Source organism: Taeniopygia guttata, chromosome 14 (assembly GCF_048771995.1).
Source record: "Taeniopygia guttata chromosome 14, bTaeGut7.mat, whole genome shotgun sequence".
Lineage (NCBI taxonomy): Eukaryota > Metazoa > Chordata > Aves > Passeriformes > Estrildidae > Taeniopygia > Taeniopygia guttata.
This window is the reverse complement of record NC_133039.1, coordinates 4,569,917-4,589,305: the sequence shown is the minus strand read 5'-3', so window position 1 is coordinate 4,589,305 and position 19,389 is coordinate 4,569,917. Positions and strand designations below refer to the sequence as shown.

The following is a 19,389-nucleotide window of genomic DNA, read 5'->3' as shown; positions in this document are numbered from 1 at the left end:
CCTCACACAATCAGGTAGTGACAGCAACCTGGTAGAATAATGGTCATGATATAGTGGCTGCTCTAACAGAGTCTTAATTTCAGTGGAGCAGAACAGCACCTCTGGTAGCAGCTGTGTTTGGGGCTGGGATGAATATCAGTACCCAGCCTCTCGCTGAACACTCACTGCCTCCCCAATCAGAGCCAGCATCCCTGACAGCTGAACTGTTAAATGAATTAACAAGGCGAAAAGGGGGCTTGCCAGCGGGGCTGCTACTCCCTTCCTAATTTCTGCAAGTGGTGGCTTTCAATTTTTCTGTCATTTGTCAGGAGATGCACATGGTTCTCTAATGAGCAGGGCAGAGCTGCAGCCAGCCCTAAAAAGGCAGTGTTAGAGGATCTTCTGGGCCTTGGAGGAGAGGGATGCAGATGCTCTAGGCAGGTGGGGGAAGGACACGGGCTCTGCTCAGACTGAACAGGCAGCACATCCTTCCCAGCTGTGCTGAGCTCAAGGACTCCCAGCCCACTTTCCCATCTTGGGGAGGAAATGCTCTCCACACCAGTGAGTTTTGACAATATCCAGGCAGAACTCAAAAGGAAGCCTTTGATCTTATGGGCTACTCGAAAAAGGAAAAGCATTTCCTGCACCTGTAGAATAAAAAAAAAACCCACCACTAAAAAAAACCCTGAAGATCCAAACCACTGGCATCCAGCTTTGCAAGTTGGGCTACAGAGGCCTTTTAATCATGGCTGTCCCATTGTTCTCTCCCAGAATTTCCACCTGCCCATCAGTCAGAGGCAGGGAAGACCTGCTTAGGCTGCCCAAGGGGGCAGTTGGCTGAAGCACAGCTCAAGAGCACTCCAGGGCTGGAGACAAACTCCCCATTTGGGTATATTTTGCTCATTTAATTGGCAAAACTTGAAGAAGGTTGCTTTTAGTGGCTTTTCCCCCCAGGCTTTTCAGGTGGTTCCATTACCTACTGGAACTTTTGGACTGCAAAAATCCAGGTCTGATCATAGGGAAAATTTCAAATCTAACAGGAGAGAGCACAAGAGAGAAGGAAGGAATCACAGGCACTCCTCCTTCTGCATCTCTCTGTAGAAACTGAACAGCACAACCAACAGCAACATGAACACCCAACAGAAATGTGTGTTTTGACTGAGCTGGCCTAAACCCAGCACATTTCCCCAAAGGCACAAAGGCTTTATATCCCTTTTTATGAGCCAGAGAGGAATGCTCTCCCCTCTCCCAGAATTATTGCAATGCTTAGGGCAGAACGAGGCCCCGTTTAACAGCACTGAGACAAGCACTACCTAAGAGCTTCAGCCCAGGGACTGGCCACCTTCATTCACTTTGTGCCCAGTGCTGTGCCTGTGTCAGCACTTGTTTATTGGGAAGCTTTTCTCTGTTTTTAACCTGGATGCCCCATTGCTGGAGCTGAGCAGAACTCATTTCTTTCCAGCTTGCTGCTTAACTGCCTTTACCGTGGGTAAGAACATTGAACAAACAATAACAGCAAAAACCTTGTATTTCCACAGCACACTTTAACTCAAAGGTGTCACAAATCAATTTAAAACTTAAATTGCAATACCATCTCCAATCACTTTACTCACAGTATAAATCACAGCCAGTTCTGGAGGTGGAAGAGGCAGTTATATAACAAAGTGTAATAACTTCACACAACAAGAGTGAAAATCGGCAGGAAGATCCTACATTCATCATCTCTGCTGTGTGAACCTGGATAGTTCCTTTCCAGAGGTAAATCCAGGAACTCAAAAACAACAGCCAAGTCACTCACTACAACTTGAGACACATCAGTCCTGCCTGGGAATGGAGGCCTCTTGGATAGCACAGAATCATGGAATGGTTTGAGTTGGAAGAGATCTTAAAGCTCATCTAATTCCATCCCCGCTTCCTTCAGACACTCAGGGGTCCTGTAATTATCTCAGTGTCCTCTCAAGTCTGTCTCCTTCCATTGCCTTGTTCCCTGAGTTATGATGGGAAGATCTGGACTGTGGGATTAAGAGACACAATATAACAGCATTTCCTTGTTTTCCCCAGCTGATTTCCCATGCTGTGTACATGTGTATAAGTGCATATGCTGGCTCCATTTGCAGCAGGGAGATACTTAGCTCTGAAACAAAAATGTATTTTGAAGCCAGATACAGTTGCCTCCACTTGGGACTTTCTTTGCTGCAGTTGCAGGAGTAAGTTGGAGCAGCAGCACACTAGAAAAAAAATGTAAATATTGCCAGCTGTCTCTCCAGGACAACGCTGCTCTGATTAATTTATGATGTTTTCAAAGAAAGATGGTGAATGTTGCACCAGATTTGAAATAAAAAGGTTAAGCAGAGTTTAAAAAAATGCGCAGTAGAGTTCTTAAAAAAATGGTGCTTTGCTTAGTTTTGAGCAATAGAATGTTTAATGAGTAATAATGAATTAGTGCTGGCTCTGATAGCTCCTCCATCGCTCAGCCCTGAGACACAGAACAAAGTGCAGTCAGCTCTGTTGCTGGGCCAGGCAACGGGAGGGTTGAGCTGCCTCCCCTTGTTCTGAGCTTCAAACGCTGCTGCTGCAGAAATGGAGACCAGAACTAATGAGGATTTCAGAGCCAGCCTCCCTCCAGCTGGGATCACCAGAGCTGCAGGAGGGCAGCAGCTATTCCAGTCCTGCCCTTCCCAGCTGGAGTTTCTGGGGGGACAGACTGGCTGGGGCTTATCTGGGCTCTCACAAACCACCCATTTCTCAGGGCATTCACAGAAGCATTTGCTCAACTCTTCCGTCCTGATTTCCACCTCCAGCCTTCCAGTGAAGGGAAGGAGCTTTCTTTTTTGATAATTTTAAAATGATCAAAAAGGATTCAGGCACCAGATCCAGAGTAAGCAAAGGCTTGAACAGTGCCACTGAGCAGGGCTGGGTGCAGGGACCAGCTGCACGTTCCGGGGAGCACCCAACCCCTGCCTCCAAAACCAGCATTAAACCAGACACGGCATCTTCTCGCTTCAAGAGCACAAAAACACAGCCAAGTGTGGTGCCAGGCAACATTTATACACAGAGAGTTATAAAATAAAAGGATCAGCTTTCTGAGTCTCCCTTGTTTTGTAGTTTTGTTTGTTTTCCCTTGTGGCTTTCCTGTGCTCCACTTTTCACTTCTTTAACTCGAGTCAATTTTTCCCTCAAGCTAATTTGGTATGAACAGTCATTCTCCTGCAACTCCAAAAATATTTTCTATTCTTTCTTTCAAATGTCCTTTCTTCCCTCCTTCCTTCAGACCAACTGGTTTTCCAATGGCAAGAAACTGCCAGTGCCTATTCCAGGAGAGTGGGCAACAAAAAACTGTCAGCAATGATGACTGGGGAACTTTTCAAATAATCCCTTTCCTGGACAATTATTGATCATTATCTGGAGAATACTACAACATGCTGATATTAAAAAAAAAAAAAAAATCAACTGATTTTCTTTTCACCTACCTGCTTCACCCACAAATACTTCCACTGGTGTGCTGGTAGGGCTCTCACCAATGACATTATATGCTGTCATTAGTACTTCATATCTCTTGTATTTCTTCAATTCTGAAAAAGTAAAATATTACATATTAATATTATATATTATGATTTATAATGTATTACAGCTATCTTTTAGACTTCAACACCTCTTTATCTCCAGACATGTCTCTCAGAATAGAGCAGTGGCAATAGAACAGTACAACAGTGCAATGTCTATTTAAAGCCATCCTGAATTCACACATCACAACAGTATTTGCATCATTTTGAAAGATATTTGTGATGAAATGGCAGGATTTTCAGAGCTTCCTCACAGTGTCACTCCAGTAAGAGGAATAATGATTTCTGTCTATTTCTTATAGATAACTAACCAGAGGAACATCTCTAGGTAATTCTTAAGTACAGAAAATGGCAGGATTTGACTTTGAATGTCACCATAAAGTCTCATTTTGATCTGCACAGATAGGAAAGATCTTGCCTAGCCTTTGCCTAATCCCTGGAATGCTCATTTGGGGTGGCATTTGGCAACTGCACTGCTCTAGAACAGCTGAAGCAGGTGCAGAGGGAGAGCTGAGCGTGGAATCTGGAGTCCCATTCCAGATACTCCACAAGGAACTTCTCCAACGTGACCACAGCCCAACCATCAATCACAATGAGAAAGGAGAATTTGAAGGCTGGACTCCATTTGGCCACCAGGCAACAAATTTCTTTGCTGACACAGAGAAACTACTCTGACAGATGAGGCGGGAGAGTGAGAGAAGCATGAAAAAAATCGAAAAACCCCAATTGTTTGTGGGTAATTAACAGATGCAACGAGGGTGGAGCAGAATCTTGTCATTAAGGGAGGCAGCGTCTGAGCAGTTTCAGATTTTGCATTTTCAGGATGAAGGAATCAATCCTAACAGATATATTTATCATCTACAATACTTAACAGGGAAATTAGAGTAAGAGAGCAATCAATAATATAAACTGCCCCATTTAAATGAGCATTGAATTAAGACACGCATGGCCAGAGGTCCAAATTTCTCCCTTTGCCAATAATTTTCCCTGCTATCTATGAATCAGAGTCCTCTTCACACAGGGGCTGACAGTGTGCCATTGGTTTGGTAAGGTTCAAAAAGCCTAATTAGGCAAGTTTGTCTAATTTCAGTGTCACAGAACTGTTTATCCATGTTGTGCTCCAATATCTGACTGTGACTTCAGCATCATTCCCCAGTCTCTGGCATACTGTAAATTATACCTAATATATCCCAATTTTTTAAAATGTCATATCACTGAATTTGGATGGATGGCAAAAGATGGAGCAGGCAAATCAGAAATAACAGTGCTGAGTTCATAAACCAACAACAGTAAGATACACATGTATAGTACTGGGCAGCTTGCACAGAGAAACTGTTTTTTCTGCCATGAGAAATCACAAGGGAGATTTTAGTGTTAACTGGATGTGGAAGAAAATGGAACACGAGAGTTCATGCATGCAACTTCCAGTGGGGATCGGGCTTCATTTTTTCTTTTTTTTTTAGTCCATCACAATCTGTGACTCAAAAGCCTTGGGCAAAACCTATCTACTGAACCATCAGCACCACAAAGCAACTTGCCTTTTAACTCTGTCGAATGTTATTTTATTCATTTCCAATTGAAAACACCTCTGGAGATGCACATAAATTCATTGGGCCCTTTCTAAATTGGCCTTGTACTCCATGGAATGTTCAAACATCGCAATGTTTGAATCATAGGACTAATGATGTGATACAGCTAAACTCAGATGGACTGCAGAATACGTAGCAAGTGAATCAAAATTCATGTAGCATCAGCAATACTGGGTTGTTACAGTCACTAATGTTTTACCTTCCCAGCAGGCACGTTTTTACAACAGCTACCTACTTGCATCATCTTTGTCTCTGGGTGTAGGGGAAGCAAAGGCTTAAAGAAAAAGAAACTGGAGAAAGCCAGAGTCATTAATCTGTGTTGATTTCTGCTGGATCTACAGAGGAGAGCCACAGGAGTTTGCCCATGGTATATTTTGAACCATTATAAAGAGTCTCAACTGAAGGCAGTGTGCACTTACGTGTTAATTCATACGTCGTTAATGCAGAGCTGCTGTTCACTGTCTTGAAGCTGCTTTGGGCTATTCAGGGTAAGCAAAGCAGAAAGCTTGTTACAGTGCAAGGAAATAGTTATTGCAAATGATGTACAGCAGAGACAGAGGCAAATGAGGCAGCACACCCATACACAGTTTAAGCTTTAGGAATATACCTTGAAGGGCAATAAAATCACATCACTCTCTCGTAACACATCGAGAGTATCTCGCCCACATGGAGCTGTTTCATTTCCTCCTCAAACAGAGAACTCACAAACACACAACACAAAGATGTTCTGGCTTTAAGATTAAATAGGACAAATGAGTAAAAATTAAATGATTTCTAGGGGCGAAAACTCTCAGTGGTGCATTACATCCTGATTTCTCAAGATGCAAAATTCAAACCCTGAAGAGCTGCAGAGTGCTGAGCTGGAAGGTGGACCACAAAGTCAACACTTACATCAGGGCAGGACCTGTTTCTTTGGGTGTGAATTTGGTTTCCCAGTTTCACTTACAGAATTCAAGATTCCTGCTGTGAGTGAATTGTAATAATATGCTAAACTGTGCAAAACTGTGGGTCAGTGAGGAATAGAGGTGTTCTAAGTTGAGAATTATGAGGAGAAAGAGGGAAATTTATCTTAAAATGCTTTTGTCTCCACCCCTTGCTCTCTCTATCTCTTGACTCCCTGGAGTCAAGAGAGAGGTACAGCTTGTTTTTTCTCCTCTACAGTAATTAGGAACATTGCTGGAGGGCCAGACAAAAAGAGGCAAAAGATAAAACTGGTTAGTTTCACAGGCTCCCCATCTTGAGAGAGCATCCAAATTCACTATTTCATAATGTACACTGTCAGTCATTCGGTTTTTGTCTGAGAAAAGCCCTTCTGCATTCCTACACCTATGAGAGCTTTACATCTGTGTCCTGGTTCAAGCTGCTCAGTCTGAGAAGTCTCATTAGCTTTGACCACGTAAGTGAGGTCAGAATTAGGTGCTTACTTTATATTAAAGCACCCACTTATCCAGACCCACATTAAAATTCACTCTTGCTTTTGTAGAAATCACTTCTATGGGTTCAGGAAAGCATGGCAGATGATATAAGATATTAAAATAGTCTCACCGAACCCTATTCTGCTGCTCATGGAGTATTATCTTATTCTGAATAGTCCAGTGACATCGAAGAGGACAAAAGCTGGTCCCTACATGAGCACATCTCATTGCTGGACCTTATTTCTCAAGCTACTGAGTGTTCACATGTCTACCTCACATCATCTTATTCTGCCTATTCTTCCCTCTGATTCCCTTTCTAGCCTTTATCTAAAAAGCCTTTTCATTTTTTTATATTATTCCACTCCCTCTCCACTTTCTTTCCATGTGAGCCATAAATCCCAGTGACTAAAATGGAAAACAGGCACCTAAAAATTCTTGCTCATCTTCGCTATTTTCTTTTAAAATGTGGACAAGCACTTTGAAATTATAAAAATTCTGTTTTAAAATTCTCCTCAGCTGTTTTCCTCATAGTGCAAAAAGAAAAACAAAACGTCAATTATAAAAACGATTGAAAAAACCAGCAAGAAAGGAAAAAATTGCCAGCTGAGGAAAATGAAGCGTCTCTCGTTTGAAAGCAGAACAAAGTGTACCAGGGTAATTATGAAGTGGAGGTAGGGGGAAGCAGGAAATCAGAGGGTATGTGGGGGACAGACCATCAATTCCAGCATGCTGGCAGAGATCAGCACAGACCATTACAATGCTGATCACACTGAACTCACTTGCATTTTCCAGCATCTTCAGGCTGATTGTGTAAAACCTGAATTATTCCCAGCTCTCTTAGACTTACATTTTATTTCCATGGGGCAAGAGGGGGGATGCAGTGCCTGGTGTAATGACAGATTACCACTGTGAGATATTTTAAGGTCCAAAGCACAGGCTTACGTGTGAGCTCTGCTCTCAGAGCTGAGGGGTTCTGGATGGTTTTGGATTCTGTCCCAGGCCCGGTGTCGTAATCCAGCTCCCGGTAGTAGATGCGGTATCCCAGCAGGAGCCCGTTCACACTCTCCGCCTTGGGGGGCTGAAAAACACCCACGTGAAGAACAGGCTCGTTAGGATGGGCATGGCAACACACATCCATCACCAGGGGCAGTGGCTTTGCTGAAAACAGACATTAGTGAAGCACTGGCTTGGAGGTTGTGTGGTTTGAAAAGCACAATTAAAGGCAATGTGGGTCTCAGATTCAGTTAAAGAGAGAAATGGAGAGTTTCTAGCCAGGCAGAAGCCTGGGAAAGAGCTGGAGAAGAATGTAAATAATTCTCTATCTCTCTTGTTCTCACATTGTTTATAGTTAAGTTCTATCACTGTACATCAAGCACTCTGCACCAATGGTTTGGATTGTTTTCACTCCAGGACCAATGGAGTTGGTCCTCACAAAGGTCTGTATAAAAGAGAGGTGTATTTTGAATAAACCGGAGTTTTACTCTCACAGCCTTCTGATCAGAGTCCCTTCATTCCCATCCTGCCTCGTCAGCAACATGGCATCTTTAAGGAAAATCCTTAATGGCTCAACTGGGGCCATTGCAAAAGGCTCTTGACTGAAAAATCCACACAATGAATCCAGCTCCTTTCCTTTTCGGCCCACAGAAACCTGGGTGGGATGAAAAGTATAAATAAGCACTCCCTAGAAATGCAGGTTGCTTTCCACCAACTAAGGAACAGCCAAACAGTGCTCCACTGCTTCCAAAAGGAAATGAATTATTTTGTCACAGATAGAATTTCTTCCTTTTCCTTAGGGACTGATCACAGGACAGTCTCCATTTGGTTTCATTATTTTACTGAAAGACTGATGATCAAATGAAAAAAGGAAAATAAAAAAGAATTCTAAAAATTGTTCTGGCTTTGATTAGGAAGACAAAACTTGGTCTAATAACAACCTCATACAGGCATTTAGAGAGAAGTTACAGTGTGATGTGCTCTGGTGTGGTCACAGAGGAAAACTGAGGGCTCCTCCATAACAGCTCAGAGCAGTCTGGCACACACAGCCATGAGATGGCTCAAATATGACTTTTTTTCTTTCAACATCATGCTGGGAGATGCTCAAAGACAAAACACTTCAGCAAGGCTTCTCCAGCAGCCCATCACATCCCCCTTCAGCTACAGATACACAGCTGGCACACTGAAAAGGAGATTTATATCTGAGCGTCTCGCTTAAGTAGAGACAAGCAAAGGGATTCCTCATGTTTTGGAAAAAAATTACTTTCCTGAGTCTAATGCAGGCTAAGAACTGCAGAGAAGAGATGCCTTGAGCCATTTATCTTCTAAAGATTCTTTAACTGAAATTTAAGGGGCTGATAGTATAAATGAAAAGTGTTTTAATGATAATCTTGCCTTTAATCCAGAAAGATCCCTACCAGCCTCGAGGACTTTACTAAGGAAAAGCATTGTGTAAAAATTAACTGCTGGTGTGAAACACTGTCACAATAGAAGGTAATGCACCATGTAATTTTAATGAAGAAAGTCAGGACATCTTGATAGAAAGGAGGAAGATCTTTGGTAATTCTGCTTCCAGAAATGACATGAATTTTCCATTACTCCATTACAATGGCAAGAGGAGGGAAAGGACTGCCCTGGCTCAGTGCCAAGGACCTTGCTTTGGGTGAGGGCTGAAGGAATCAAGTAGAAAGACCATAGTTTATAGAAACTAAAAAACAAAATTACATGAATTAGAGTATAAGCACCAGGAGGAAACTGCCTTCTTTTGCAGCTGTCCTGCACAGAGCCTGCTGAAAGCAACCCAAACCCTCCCAAGATTCCACTTGCTCTGCCTGGGTGGAGATCTCCTATTCATAATTTCATGCTCATCGTTGTGCTCCATCCCCTGGCAAAGATCTGACCACCTCTCACCCTTACTTGGCATCTGTAGCAGAGAACAATGCTGTGGATACAGGATTGTGAGGGACCTCGAGGATCATCTCGGGAGCTCCAAACTGCAGAACCCCATCTGCTGAAAGCTTCTTTCACAGACAGAACAACCTCCACCAGAAATGGAGCTGATTCTTCAGCCTCCCAATATTCCTGTTGGAAAGCTGTTCCCAGCCTCACCACTCGGGTCGTTAGAAACCTTCATTTAATTTCTAATCTAAATAATTCATAGCCAGTTTCTAACCATTTGTTCCTGTGCTAACATTGCCTTTTGGGTTAAATTGTTCTTCTCCCTGTGGGGTGTTTACTCCTGTGATGTATTTTAGAAAGGGCAATCATATTCCCTCTACGACTGCATTTTACAAGGCAAATAAATCAAGCTTTCCTACAACAGCCTTTCCTAGTCTCAGGCTGAGAGACCCTTGTCCAAGGGACTAAGAAAATAGACCAAATAAAGTGCCAGGTTTCTCCAGGGCTGCCCCATGGTGTTGCTGCTCAGGGACCAGCTGAAACACTCTCCTGTGCAAGGAGATGAGATGGGTTTACTGGAAATGATCAGTATCTCTCTCTTAATATGTTCTTTTTCCTTTTCCAATATTTTGACTTTCTGTTTTCTGTATTACACTGAAGTTACTTTAGCCCTGATGGTGCCCTTGAAGAGAAGGTCTCCACAGCACAGCAGTGTCCTTGCCTACTTATGACTTTTCCTATTTTAATTACTACTAAACTTTTTTTTTAATTTAGGGAAAAAAAAGTTGAAGAGGAATATCCAGCATAACTTCAAAAGGAAAACCCTGCTGAAGCTGAGGAGGAAACTGTGACTCCCTGCTCTGACATATAACTGCCTAACAAGTAAAGCTTAATTTCTTGTGACCCAACACTGATCTTACTGTTTCCTTATAAAACAATATATAAAAATAAAACATTGTTTTCTTATGCTATCATATGATTCTCCATTTTTTCATTCCTTGAGAATTAGGACAGGAAAGCTCAGAAAATAAATAGCTTGCAAACTGTCTCTCTTTTTGCCATGGAAATGATGATTCTTTCCTGGAAAGGGTACTCTGCTAAAAGGTCAGGTCTTCCCCTTCCTATCTGTCTTCTGTGGACAAAACTCTGCTTTTGATGTAATGGATTATTTAGGATTTTGTAGAAAGGCCTGGGGGATCTGCTGAAATAGGTAAAATGGTTATGAGTGGCAGTCCATAATGTTGTACAGAAGTAAGAGAAACATCTTTGTACTGTTTCCAAAGAGAAATAAATAAATAAAGACTGAAATGTAAGTTTGAATAATTGTTATCTCTAAGGTAGAAGCAGAACAGTACATGATCCTGATGTTAAGTGTAACATCCTCCAGAACATTTGAAATAACCCTGCATTATTGATACAACAGACCTCACTCAAAATCACTTATTTTCTTCCTCCTTTAAATTTAAAAATAATGGACTGATTGGACCAAGCAGCTAAAAGCCCAGACAGTGCATCGAGAATTTGTTTTGTGAATTATTAACACAGCTCAAAGTTAAAAATTTAGCTTTGCTTGGAAATCCACTCTCCCATTTAGCTCGACTGCTGTTTTCAGTTTACATTATTTCTTAGACACTGCTGTGAAACTTCCTCTTAATTGGAGGCTATTGTGGGACTTCAAGATTTTTGTTTATTTGAAAAATATAGTACGGTTGAATTACCAGGGCCTATTAATATACATGTGGTAATGACATATAATCGCCCACAACTCCCTTGAGATGGCTCTGGCACAACAACCCCATTTCACTTTCATGAAATGAAAAGCATCCAATTACCTAAACAACCACCTATTTCACATTAACTACACACCAGTAATCAGTCAGCTGGGGGAACGTTTACTTCTGTGGTCCATCGTGCCTCACATCCTCTTTGTCCTCTCTTTCTGCTCTTTTTCCCTCTTTGCTGGGGGCTCTTGCTGTAGGTGGGGAGGCAGATTTGCATCTCTCCATAATTCTTCTGGTAAAACTGCCCAACATGCCTCCTATTTGCTTGTCATGCTGTAAGCAACGCTGCTGCTCAGGATTGTGCTGTGAGAGCTGGGGCCAGGCACCCAGCAGCACAGCCAGGCAGATTTTCAAGTGCTGCTGCACACCAATAAACACACCCTCATCCTTATCTTTTTCTTCCAAAAATGCAAGGAGTCCCATCTGTGCTGTAAATGCATATGTACATTTTTCACCATAATGCAATCTGTCCAAAGTCATCCTTATGAGGTGTGGGGGGCATTGTCTGGGGAGCAGGGTGGGCAGAGGCTTTCCAGGATGGGTTTTGGATAATGTGTAGTACCCCACTGGGGTCCCTCTATTAATGCCCACTCTGCAAAAAGAAACCTCAGGCACTGGATCACAAAATGTTCCTGCATCTCCCAGGAGGCCAGGGTTGAGAGATAAAGGCAGGCAGAGGAAATGCCAATATAAAATGCAGACTTGACACAAATACTTCCCCATCCAACCCGGAGAGACTGCGGAGAGCTCAAACTTCCTTTCTTTTCTCTGAAGAAACTCAATGTTTCCCTCTCAAAGAGTCAAGAGGGCACGTGGAGCTCCTCAGAGGTATGAATGGGATCTCAGGCACTGATCTCAGGTTTCTGATCATTCCAGCAGCAGGAGGAGGCTGTGCAGAACATGAGCTTTTGATTACCCGATCTTACCAACACCGTGCTCTGTGGAGTATTTTCTGTGTAAAGATGCACATCCATGGATAGCAATGAAAGGGCATGAGAATGTGATAAGAAACAATCTTGGACATAGCTACAGACACTCCTTTACCTCCCAGTGGGGCACAAAGGAAAAACAACTGACAGGAATCTCCATTCATCACTAAAATTTATGCTAGATCAGGCAAATAAGGAAGTAGCTGCAGTCCTTCAATGTTAGTACAATACTTCCAGCTCCAGAGAATGTCCCTGGCAATGTACCCTTACATTCAACAAGTCAAAGCAGCCAAAAAATTGTTCACAGGAACATCAGAATTTTTCATTTTACCTACCTGCCACTGCACAAGGACAGATGAAGTCGTGTGGGGAGTCACTAACACAGAACTGGGTGGTTCATCTGGAACTAAACAAGAGAAAAAGGAAACAAAAGCAGTTTTAGCAAGAGTCTGGAAAAGGGACATCTTTTCTTTCATTCATCAAGTTCTTTTTCTTCATTGCTGAAGGAAAGCTTCCATCCCAGCTGCTTCGTGGTTGGTCTCAAAAGCAGCATGGTGGATGTGGGTGTTGGAAGCCAGGGAGAAGCCAGGCACTCCTCTTACATCCCTTGCTCTACCTGGGGCCTTGGCATCTTCAGCAGAGGAAGAAAAGCTCAGGACATAAACCTGGAGGGGGCTGCAGCAGCCAGATCTCACAGACCAGCAGATGCCCATCAGTAAGGAACTTTAACCAGCTGTGTGCTGGCTCCAAAGGGTGAGAAAACTGCTGCCAGATTTTTCAGGAGATTTTTTGCCGCCTTTGGGGCAAGCCCACCTTGAATTTAGGAGTGTGTGTCACATAGTCACACATAATTTTTTAATCAGGACAGCTTGATTTAGCACAGGTTAACCCCTTCCTGTGCCCATGGCCTGTGGCACTCCCAGACACTCCACAGCAGCTCAAAGACATGAAGCAAAGGCTTATCAGGAGCTCACAGCCCTCCACAGTGCAATGCTCAAGTGGCAGCACTGGGGTTACTCAGCAGAATAAATGCTCAGTTTGTTGAGGAGGTGAGAAGCTTTCACAGTTTTTTTTTCCCAGCAGTATTGTGAGGAGGCCAAGCACAACTCTGGATCCACTGTGGCTAAATTCAAAGAGAACTTAAAATGAAATTTTAAATTCCAGAACAGTGAGTCAGTGCTGCTTCATTAGCACCAGTTACAGCCTGCACTGACCCTGCTGCTGCTGTGCAGGAAGCTGGAGAGTCAGGATGCCTTTAAGGGGCTGCTTAGCACATTGGTCAGGTACTAAATGGGCTCCTGTTTAACATCCCATGCTCCTGAGCTCTGTCCTCTCTCTGGTCTTCTGATTTCAAGATCACATTCCCTGGCAGAATGGCTTCCTGTTTTTATATCTCAGAGTCATTTCTAACTCATCACTCCTTGCTCTGTAAGAAACAATTCCTAGCACCACACATATATATATATATAATATCATAGAATCATTTAGGTTGGAAAAGACCTCTAAAACCATCCAGTCCAACCATTACATCAGCACTTCCAAGCCCACTGCTAACTCATGTCCCCAGCCACATATACATGGCTTTCAAATCCCTCCAGGGACTGGGACTCCACCACTGCCCTAGGCAGCCTTTGCCAGTGCTTGAGAAACCTTACAGTGAAGGAATTTTCTCTAATATTCAATTTACACTTCCCCTGGTGCAACCAGGCTATTTCCTTATGTTCTACCACTTCTTACTTGGGAGAAGAGATTGACCCCCACCTCACAGCACTCACATATATATATTTATCCATGTATGTATCCCAGGATTACCCAATTTCCCAGGGCAAAAGCACATACTGATGCTTTTCCTACTTTGCAGAGTTCCTTTCTCCATTCAAGACATCAGAACTACTTCTGCATTCAGGCATCGACTTTATACAATCAAGGAATTAGAAGCTGATCTCTAAGGCTAAAAATAAAAGCCTTGTCAATGTCATTCACAGTTTATTAGTCCTGATCTGCAGGATTAAATGCTCATGTTTCCAGGAGCTTCATACTCTTTCTTACTTATACCTCAGCAATTTTGCCATTCTGCAGACTGATGTGGATTGTGAAGGGAAAACAATTGAAGAAACTTCTTCAAATGTATGCAGGGTTCTACATTTATTTTTAATGTTCTCTTGTAAATTATTCAATTTCTGCAAAGATAATGGTTAGTGCAGAGTTTGGAAGCCAATCAAATGAAGTTTAAATCCATTTTGAGACTCCTGAAAGTATGATTCATTATCAGAGGGCACAGCAGGACACTTAATGGCTGCCTGTTAATTCAGCCAGATCTCATTGCTACCTGTGTCAGCTTCCTGTGGACAAAAATACTTTGGCTGTTGGTTTTCACTCCAGCCTCCGTGGAGAACACCCTGCAGTGGCTCCAGGAGCTCTGGGGAGCCCCCAGTGTGCCTCTCCTCCTCCTCCCTTACCATCCTGCAGGGTCGTGACCGCCTCTGTCTCCGCGCTGAAGTCGCTGTCCCCGATGTCGTTGGTGGCCTTCACTCGCAGCTTGTAGGATGTGAACGGGTTCAAGCTGTGGAATGGGGGAAACAAGGCTGAGAGATGAAATCTCCCTCCCTCATCACAACTTGCCTCCACAGAGAACCTGCCCACTGCCAACCAGAGTTGCTGAGCAGTTTATCTCCTCTCCCCATCGCCTCTTCTCTGCAGTCTCCCCCAAGTTCCCAGTTGTCCCCACCCCTGCTGCCATCAGCACCTTCCCAGATGTCCCCTGCCCTGAGTGCCCAGAAACACTCATGGATTTGTTGCTGAATTGGGCACCAGAACACAGACCTGAGGCTGCAGCTCATGGAGCAGCCCACGCCTGGGGCTCGCTACCTGAGTGCTGTGCAGAGCAGGGCTGCCAAGGTGCTTTGCTGAGATATCCTCCAAAGTCACCTGGCTCAGCCCATCCTCTGAGCATGGACAGGTGGGGAGGAGGCAGGAGACACGCCCAGGGTCAGCCAGGGCCCAGCAGGCTCTGGAATTCAGAGTGCCAGCTCCTAGCTAATCCCCTACACCACACCACTTGATCAGTGCATTTTGCTCCTGCTGAATCCCAAATTAATGCCATTACTTGGATTATTTAATAAAGACGGCGACAACAGGTTCCCTGCAGCTCTTTTATCTATGTGGTGCTTTAAGATATGCAAAGAGTGATTTCCAGCTGACATAACCTTGCAAAGATGATACTGTCTTGGCTTGGCAGGGGAGGTGAAGGGGAGGCTGCCTTTGGAGTCGCAGGCAGAGGTTTGAAATGCAGAGCTGTAACTTATGGGGGATTTCACTAATTAATTGGTAGTGTCTAACCATCCACTGGCAGATGGAACACTGATACAAACCCAAGTTACTTGTAAGGAATGATTAAACATCAAGGATAATGCATTCTGATGGGCAGCACTCTCCCGTCCATGACTCTTCCGGACTTGCACAGCAAAGTGCTTTTAGCAAGGGGGAGAAGAAATCTCTTCCAGTAGTGCCACCCTATCAGGACAGAATTACCTATAGCAACTTGATTCATGTCAATCATCCTTTTTGATCTTTTGTTTTTAGTCATGCCAATGTCAAGTATAAGTGACATTGATGGTTTCCTTGTTTTTGCAGGTTTTGACTGCAAAGATACTGGCACACAACCAGTGAGCTGCCATACACCACAGCCACCAATGTTTTTAATAACAGACCCAAAATACCTGTATCTGAATGCTCAGAATACCTGATTCTAAAGCCTAAAGCTCACAGCCTTTTAGAAATAATCTGATTTGTACTGGCTTGTCAACAGAGGAAATGGACAGCAAAACAAGTACCTGCTCGTAGACATTCAATTACTTCTGCTGATGTTACAAGGACTTTAATTACACCAGTATTGCAGAGGATATAATGAAGCCTGAATAACAAAGTTTAAACATTCTGATGCTATCTATAAACTTCAGTATGGAAAATACAGATAAAAATGGTTCTCATTTCATCTGGAAGAGCTTATATAGAGATAATTGCAATGCAGCATTCAGAGTGGATTTTAACATCAGTCACTACTGAAAGGATTTTTAACTAGTTGTATTTTACAGAGCACTGTGTAGCTACATATGATTTAGCCCGAGTAGTGTTATCTGTGGTGCTGAGCTTCCAGGAAAGTCTTCAAAAAGATGCACTGCAGTCCAACTTTAATTAGATTTATTGCATGACCTTCAGCAAATCTCTCAACTGCTGTTCATAACACCACCTCTAAAATGGGAGCAGTGGCCTCACTTAACCTCTCTCCCCCAAAGAGAACATGAAGCTGAGTGATGCTTGTTTTGGTTTCCTAACTAGTGAGAAAGTATGAGAATTTCTGTGCTAGCCTGGGATCCCGTGGTACCTTTCGATAATGCAGGATGTGGCCTCGTGGCTGATGGAGGAGGAGTAGGTTTGCCAGTCTCCGTGTGGCAGCTCCCGCACTTGGACTGTGAAATATCGGATTGGTGACGATCCATCACTGCCAGGCAGCCAGGTCAGCACCAGGCTCCGGGAGGACACGTCGCCCTGAGGGGTCATCACCTGCCTGGGAGGTGCTGGTCGTTCTGCAATCAAACCATAATTTAGCTGCTTTGAGAGGAAATTCAAAACAATGTAAAATGGGACAGCCTGGTCAGATTTTCACAGTGGTGAAGCCAAAGGGCGCTGAATTTTTCAATTTGCCACAACCATTTTGAATTTGCCACAACCATCCCAATTTCTTAACCTTCTACTGCAAGGAGGAGCAGTAAAATGGATTCTTATCTCCCTGCAGCAAAGGTCACCGCAGGATATAAACCTTCCTCACAGTGGACCTCAAACTTGGTGGGGGGGTCTTGACCTGGCAGGTTAAAGAAGAATCATCAGGAGTGACAGCCAAGCAAAGCAAGGCAGTCTTTAATGAAACTCAGCTGTGCTTCTGGCTGCAATTGCTCTTTTGACAGAATCTGTGTGTAAATTAGCTCACTTTTTAACCTGTTCTTACTCCTTGGTACCAGGAACTCTGTTCTCTCTGTGCTATGCAGAGTCCTCTTCCCCCTGCTGAGGCGTGAGGCAGAGGAAGGGGCGAGCTGGAACAGGCTGCTGTGTGACAGAGCCCAAGCACACACAGCTGATGCTGAATTCCTGCACCAGGCAAGGAACCAGGAGGCATCAGCAGCTCCTGGTGCTGCTGTTCCCAAACCCCAGCCTGGAACCAGCCCAGAGCTGGGGCTGGAGCATCTGCTGCAGGGTCCTTCCAGAGCTCCCCAACTCTCCCCTTCATACCCACTAACCTTGAACCTGCAGAGTCAAACCAGCCAGTGCTGAGGGAGATCTCTCCAGAGTAATTACCCTCACACCTCTGGGATGAGCAGGGAATGGCAATGCAGGTGTAAGCATGCCAGCCCCCAACTGTTTCATTACAGATCTCCTTTCCCGTCACCGCGTCTCCGCACTCCATCGATTTCAATAGAGAAACTCTATAGAGTGAGGAATAATTGTTTAATTGTTTATCATGAAGATTATTGATTCTGATTAAAATGTGTGGCATGTAATAAAGCAGAAATTGATTGGAGACACCGCAGTGACTTGCTTTTGAGAAGCAATTCAATTCAACTTCATCAGCACTTGTTTCCATAAACACACCTCTGCCTGCTTGATTCCTCACAGCTCCGTATGGCCAGTGCTTCATTTCCCTGCCGTCCCCTACAACCATTTCCTGCATGTTTTGGCATTTCTCTGCAGCCTGCTCTCGCTGACATCAGTGCCCAAAGACTTGTAAGCTATTAGCTGGAGGAAGCCCTGGGTGCCAGCAGCCTGCGAGCAGCAGCACGACGCGAAAGGTCAGTGCCTTACACTGACAGGCGGAGACAGGGACGTGGGGTTATTCCATGCCAGGGAGGGAAAGTCATGCAGGGATTTTATACATTCTGCTGAGAAGCTCTGCACTTTTGGGCAGGTCAGATCTTGCAGTCAGTCTCCCATGATTTGGTTTCCTTTTGCTGATAATGAGAGATCTTAAAATCTCCCGTGTTGCAGGATATACTCCCTGACTGTTTGTACAAACCCATTAGTATAAAGAGTTTATTTATGGGAGTTTAGCCACAAGCAAATGCTAAGGTGAGACTGTCAGTGCAGGCTTGACTCTACCAGGCCACATGACTCTATAGACTACTTTTAATTTCTTGCTACATTTCAGTTTTTGACTCAGTTCTGCCCCGATCACCAGTGTTGACTATTCTGAACTGTAGATTCAAAGCACTGCAGTAGAGTCTGGAGAATAAAGCCACAATATAACTTGGGATCTATAAATCACAGGCATCGCTGCAAAATGTAAAGATTTATACTGGGATTACCCAAGGAATTTACAAGGGCAAGAGTGACTAATTTTGTTAATTTTCAAGAGAATTTTTGCGTCTGTCTACCTTAGTATCAAGGACTATGAGGATATAAAATATATCTTTATTAACAGGAATTAGATATCTTTTCATTCTGGAATATTTATTGTCATGTATACACATTTCAGGTTAATTTCTTATCAGCAAAATAGCTGCACTGGATAAATTTATTTGTCATCCCCTTTTATAATTCTTGATGATGTGAGAAAACACGTTGTTGTCTTTATACTTTATATGGGATCAGTAAACTTGTGGTTCCAAAGCACGTAGAGAGAGACCCAGCAGAGTTGTCCATCAAAAAGCAAAAGGGATCATGTTACACTGTGATTTGGGTACTCAAGATAACCCTAAAACATTGATAGCAACAAGGGGTCACTGTTCCCATAGTGAGCTGGGAGTTCTGCCTTGAGCTGCTGTGCATCCTTGTGCACAGTCTGGGGAATCTCAGCACATTTTATTGAGCAGGAAAGGCTCTGAGATTTGAGAATTCACATTTTTTTGGCATGGTGGATTTTTCTTTTGGAAGCCTCTACATGTCAGGCTTTGAACCTGCCCTTTGACAGCAATCAGACAGGGGTGGGAGAAACCTTGAGCTGATAAGTCTCTTTGATGGACAGTACCTTTAGCAGAGGCACTTCCAATTTCCAGATACATCTCCAGAGGTTCTTTCCCTGAGGACTGCACTGTTATGCACTGGGAAGGCTGCACATGACCTGCAGAGCTTTGCCAGAGGGAATTTTAAACCCAACCAAACAGGCCAGGAGTAGTTGAAATGCACCTCACAGGCTCTTGCTGTTGGTAGCTGAACATCAACTTTTCTTAGAAGTGTTAAAAGAAAAAATA

The 19,389-nt window shown here is 43.6% G+C and overlaps 1 protein-coding gene across 5 annotated transcripts in view; it reads right to left on the bottom strand.

Annotated features, from left to right (window-relative positions):
- Positions 1 to 19,389, bottom strand: part of SDK1 (sidekick cell adhesion molecule 1) — a 384,502-nt gene that overhangs the window by 44,695 nt on the left and 320,418 nt on the right. For 4 of the 5 annotated variants that reach the window (XM_072935801.1, XM_072935799.1, XM_072935800.1 and 1 more), the window contains exons 31-36: positions 16,533 to 16,734; positions 14,608 to 14,711; positions 12,484 to 12,554; positions 7,489 to 7,624; positions 5,551 to 5,610; positions 3,450 to 3,551 (exon numbers count right to left, since the gene is read on the bottom strand). In XM_072935801.1, the coding sequence (XP_072791902.1) occupies positions 3,450 to 3,551; positions 5,551 to 5,610; positions 7,489 to 7,624; positions 12,484 to 12,554; positions 14,608 to 14,711; positions 16,533 to 16,734 (675 nt within the window). The remainder of the gene's footprint in view (positions 1 to 3,449; positions 3,552 to 5,550; positions 5,611 to 7,488; positions 7,625 to 12,483; positions 12,555 to 14,607; positions 14,712 to 16,532; positions 16,735 to 19,389) is intronic. The other variant, XM_072935802.1, reaches the window with a different exon arrangement.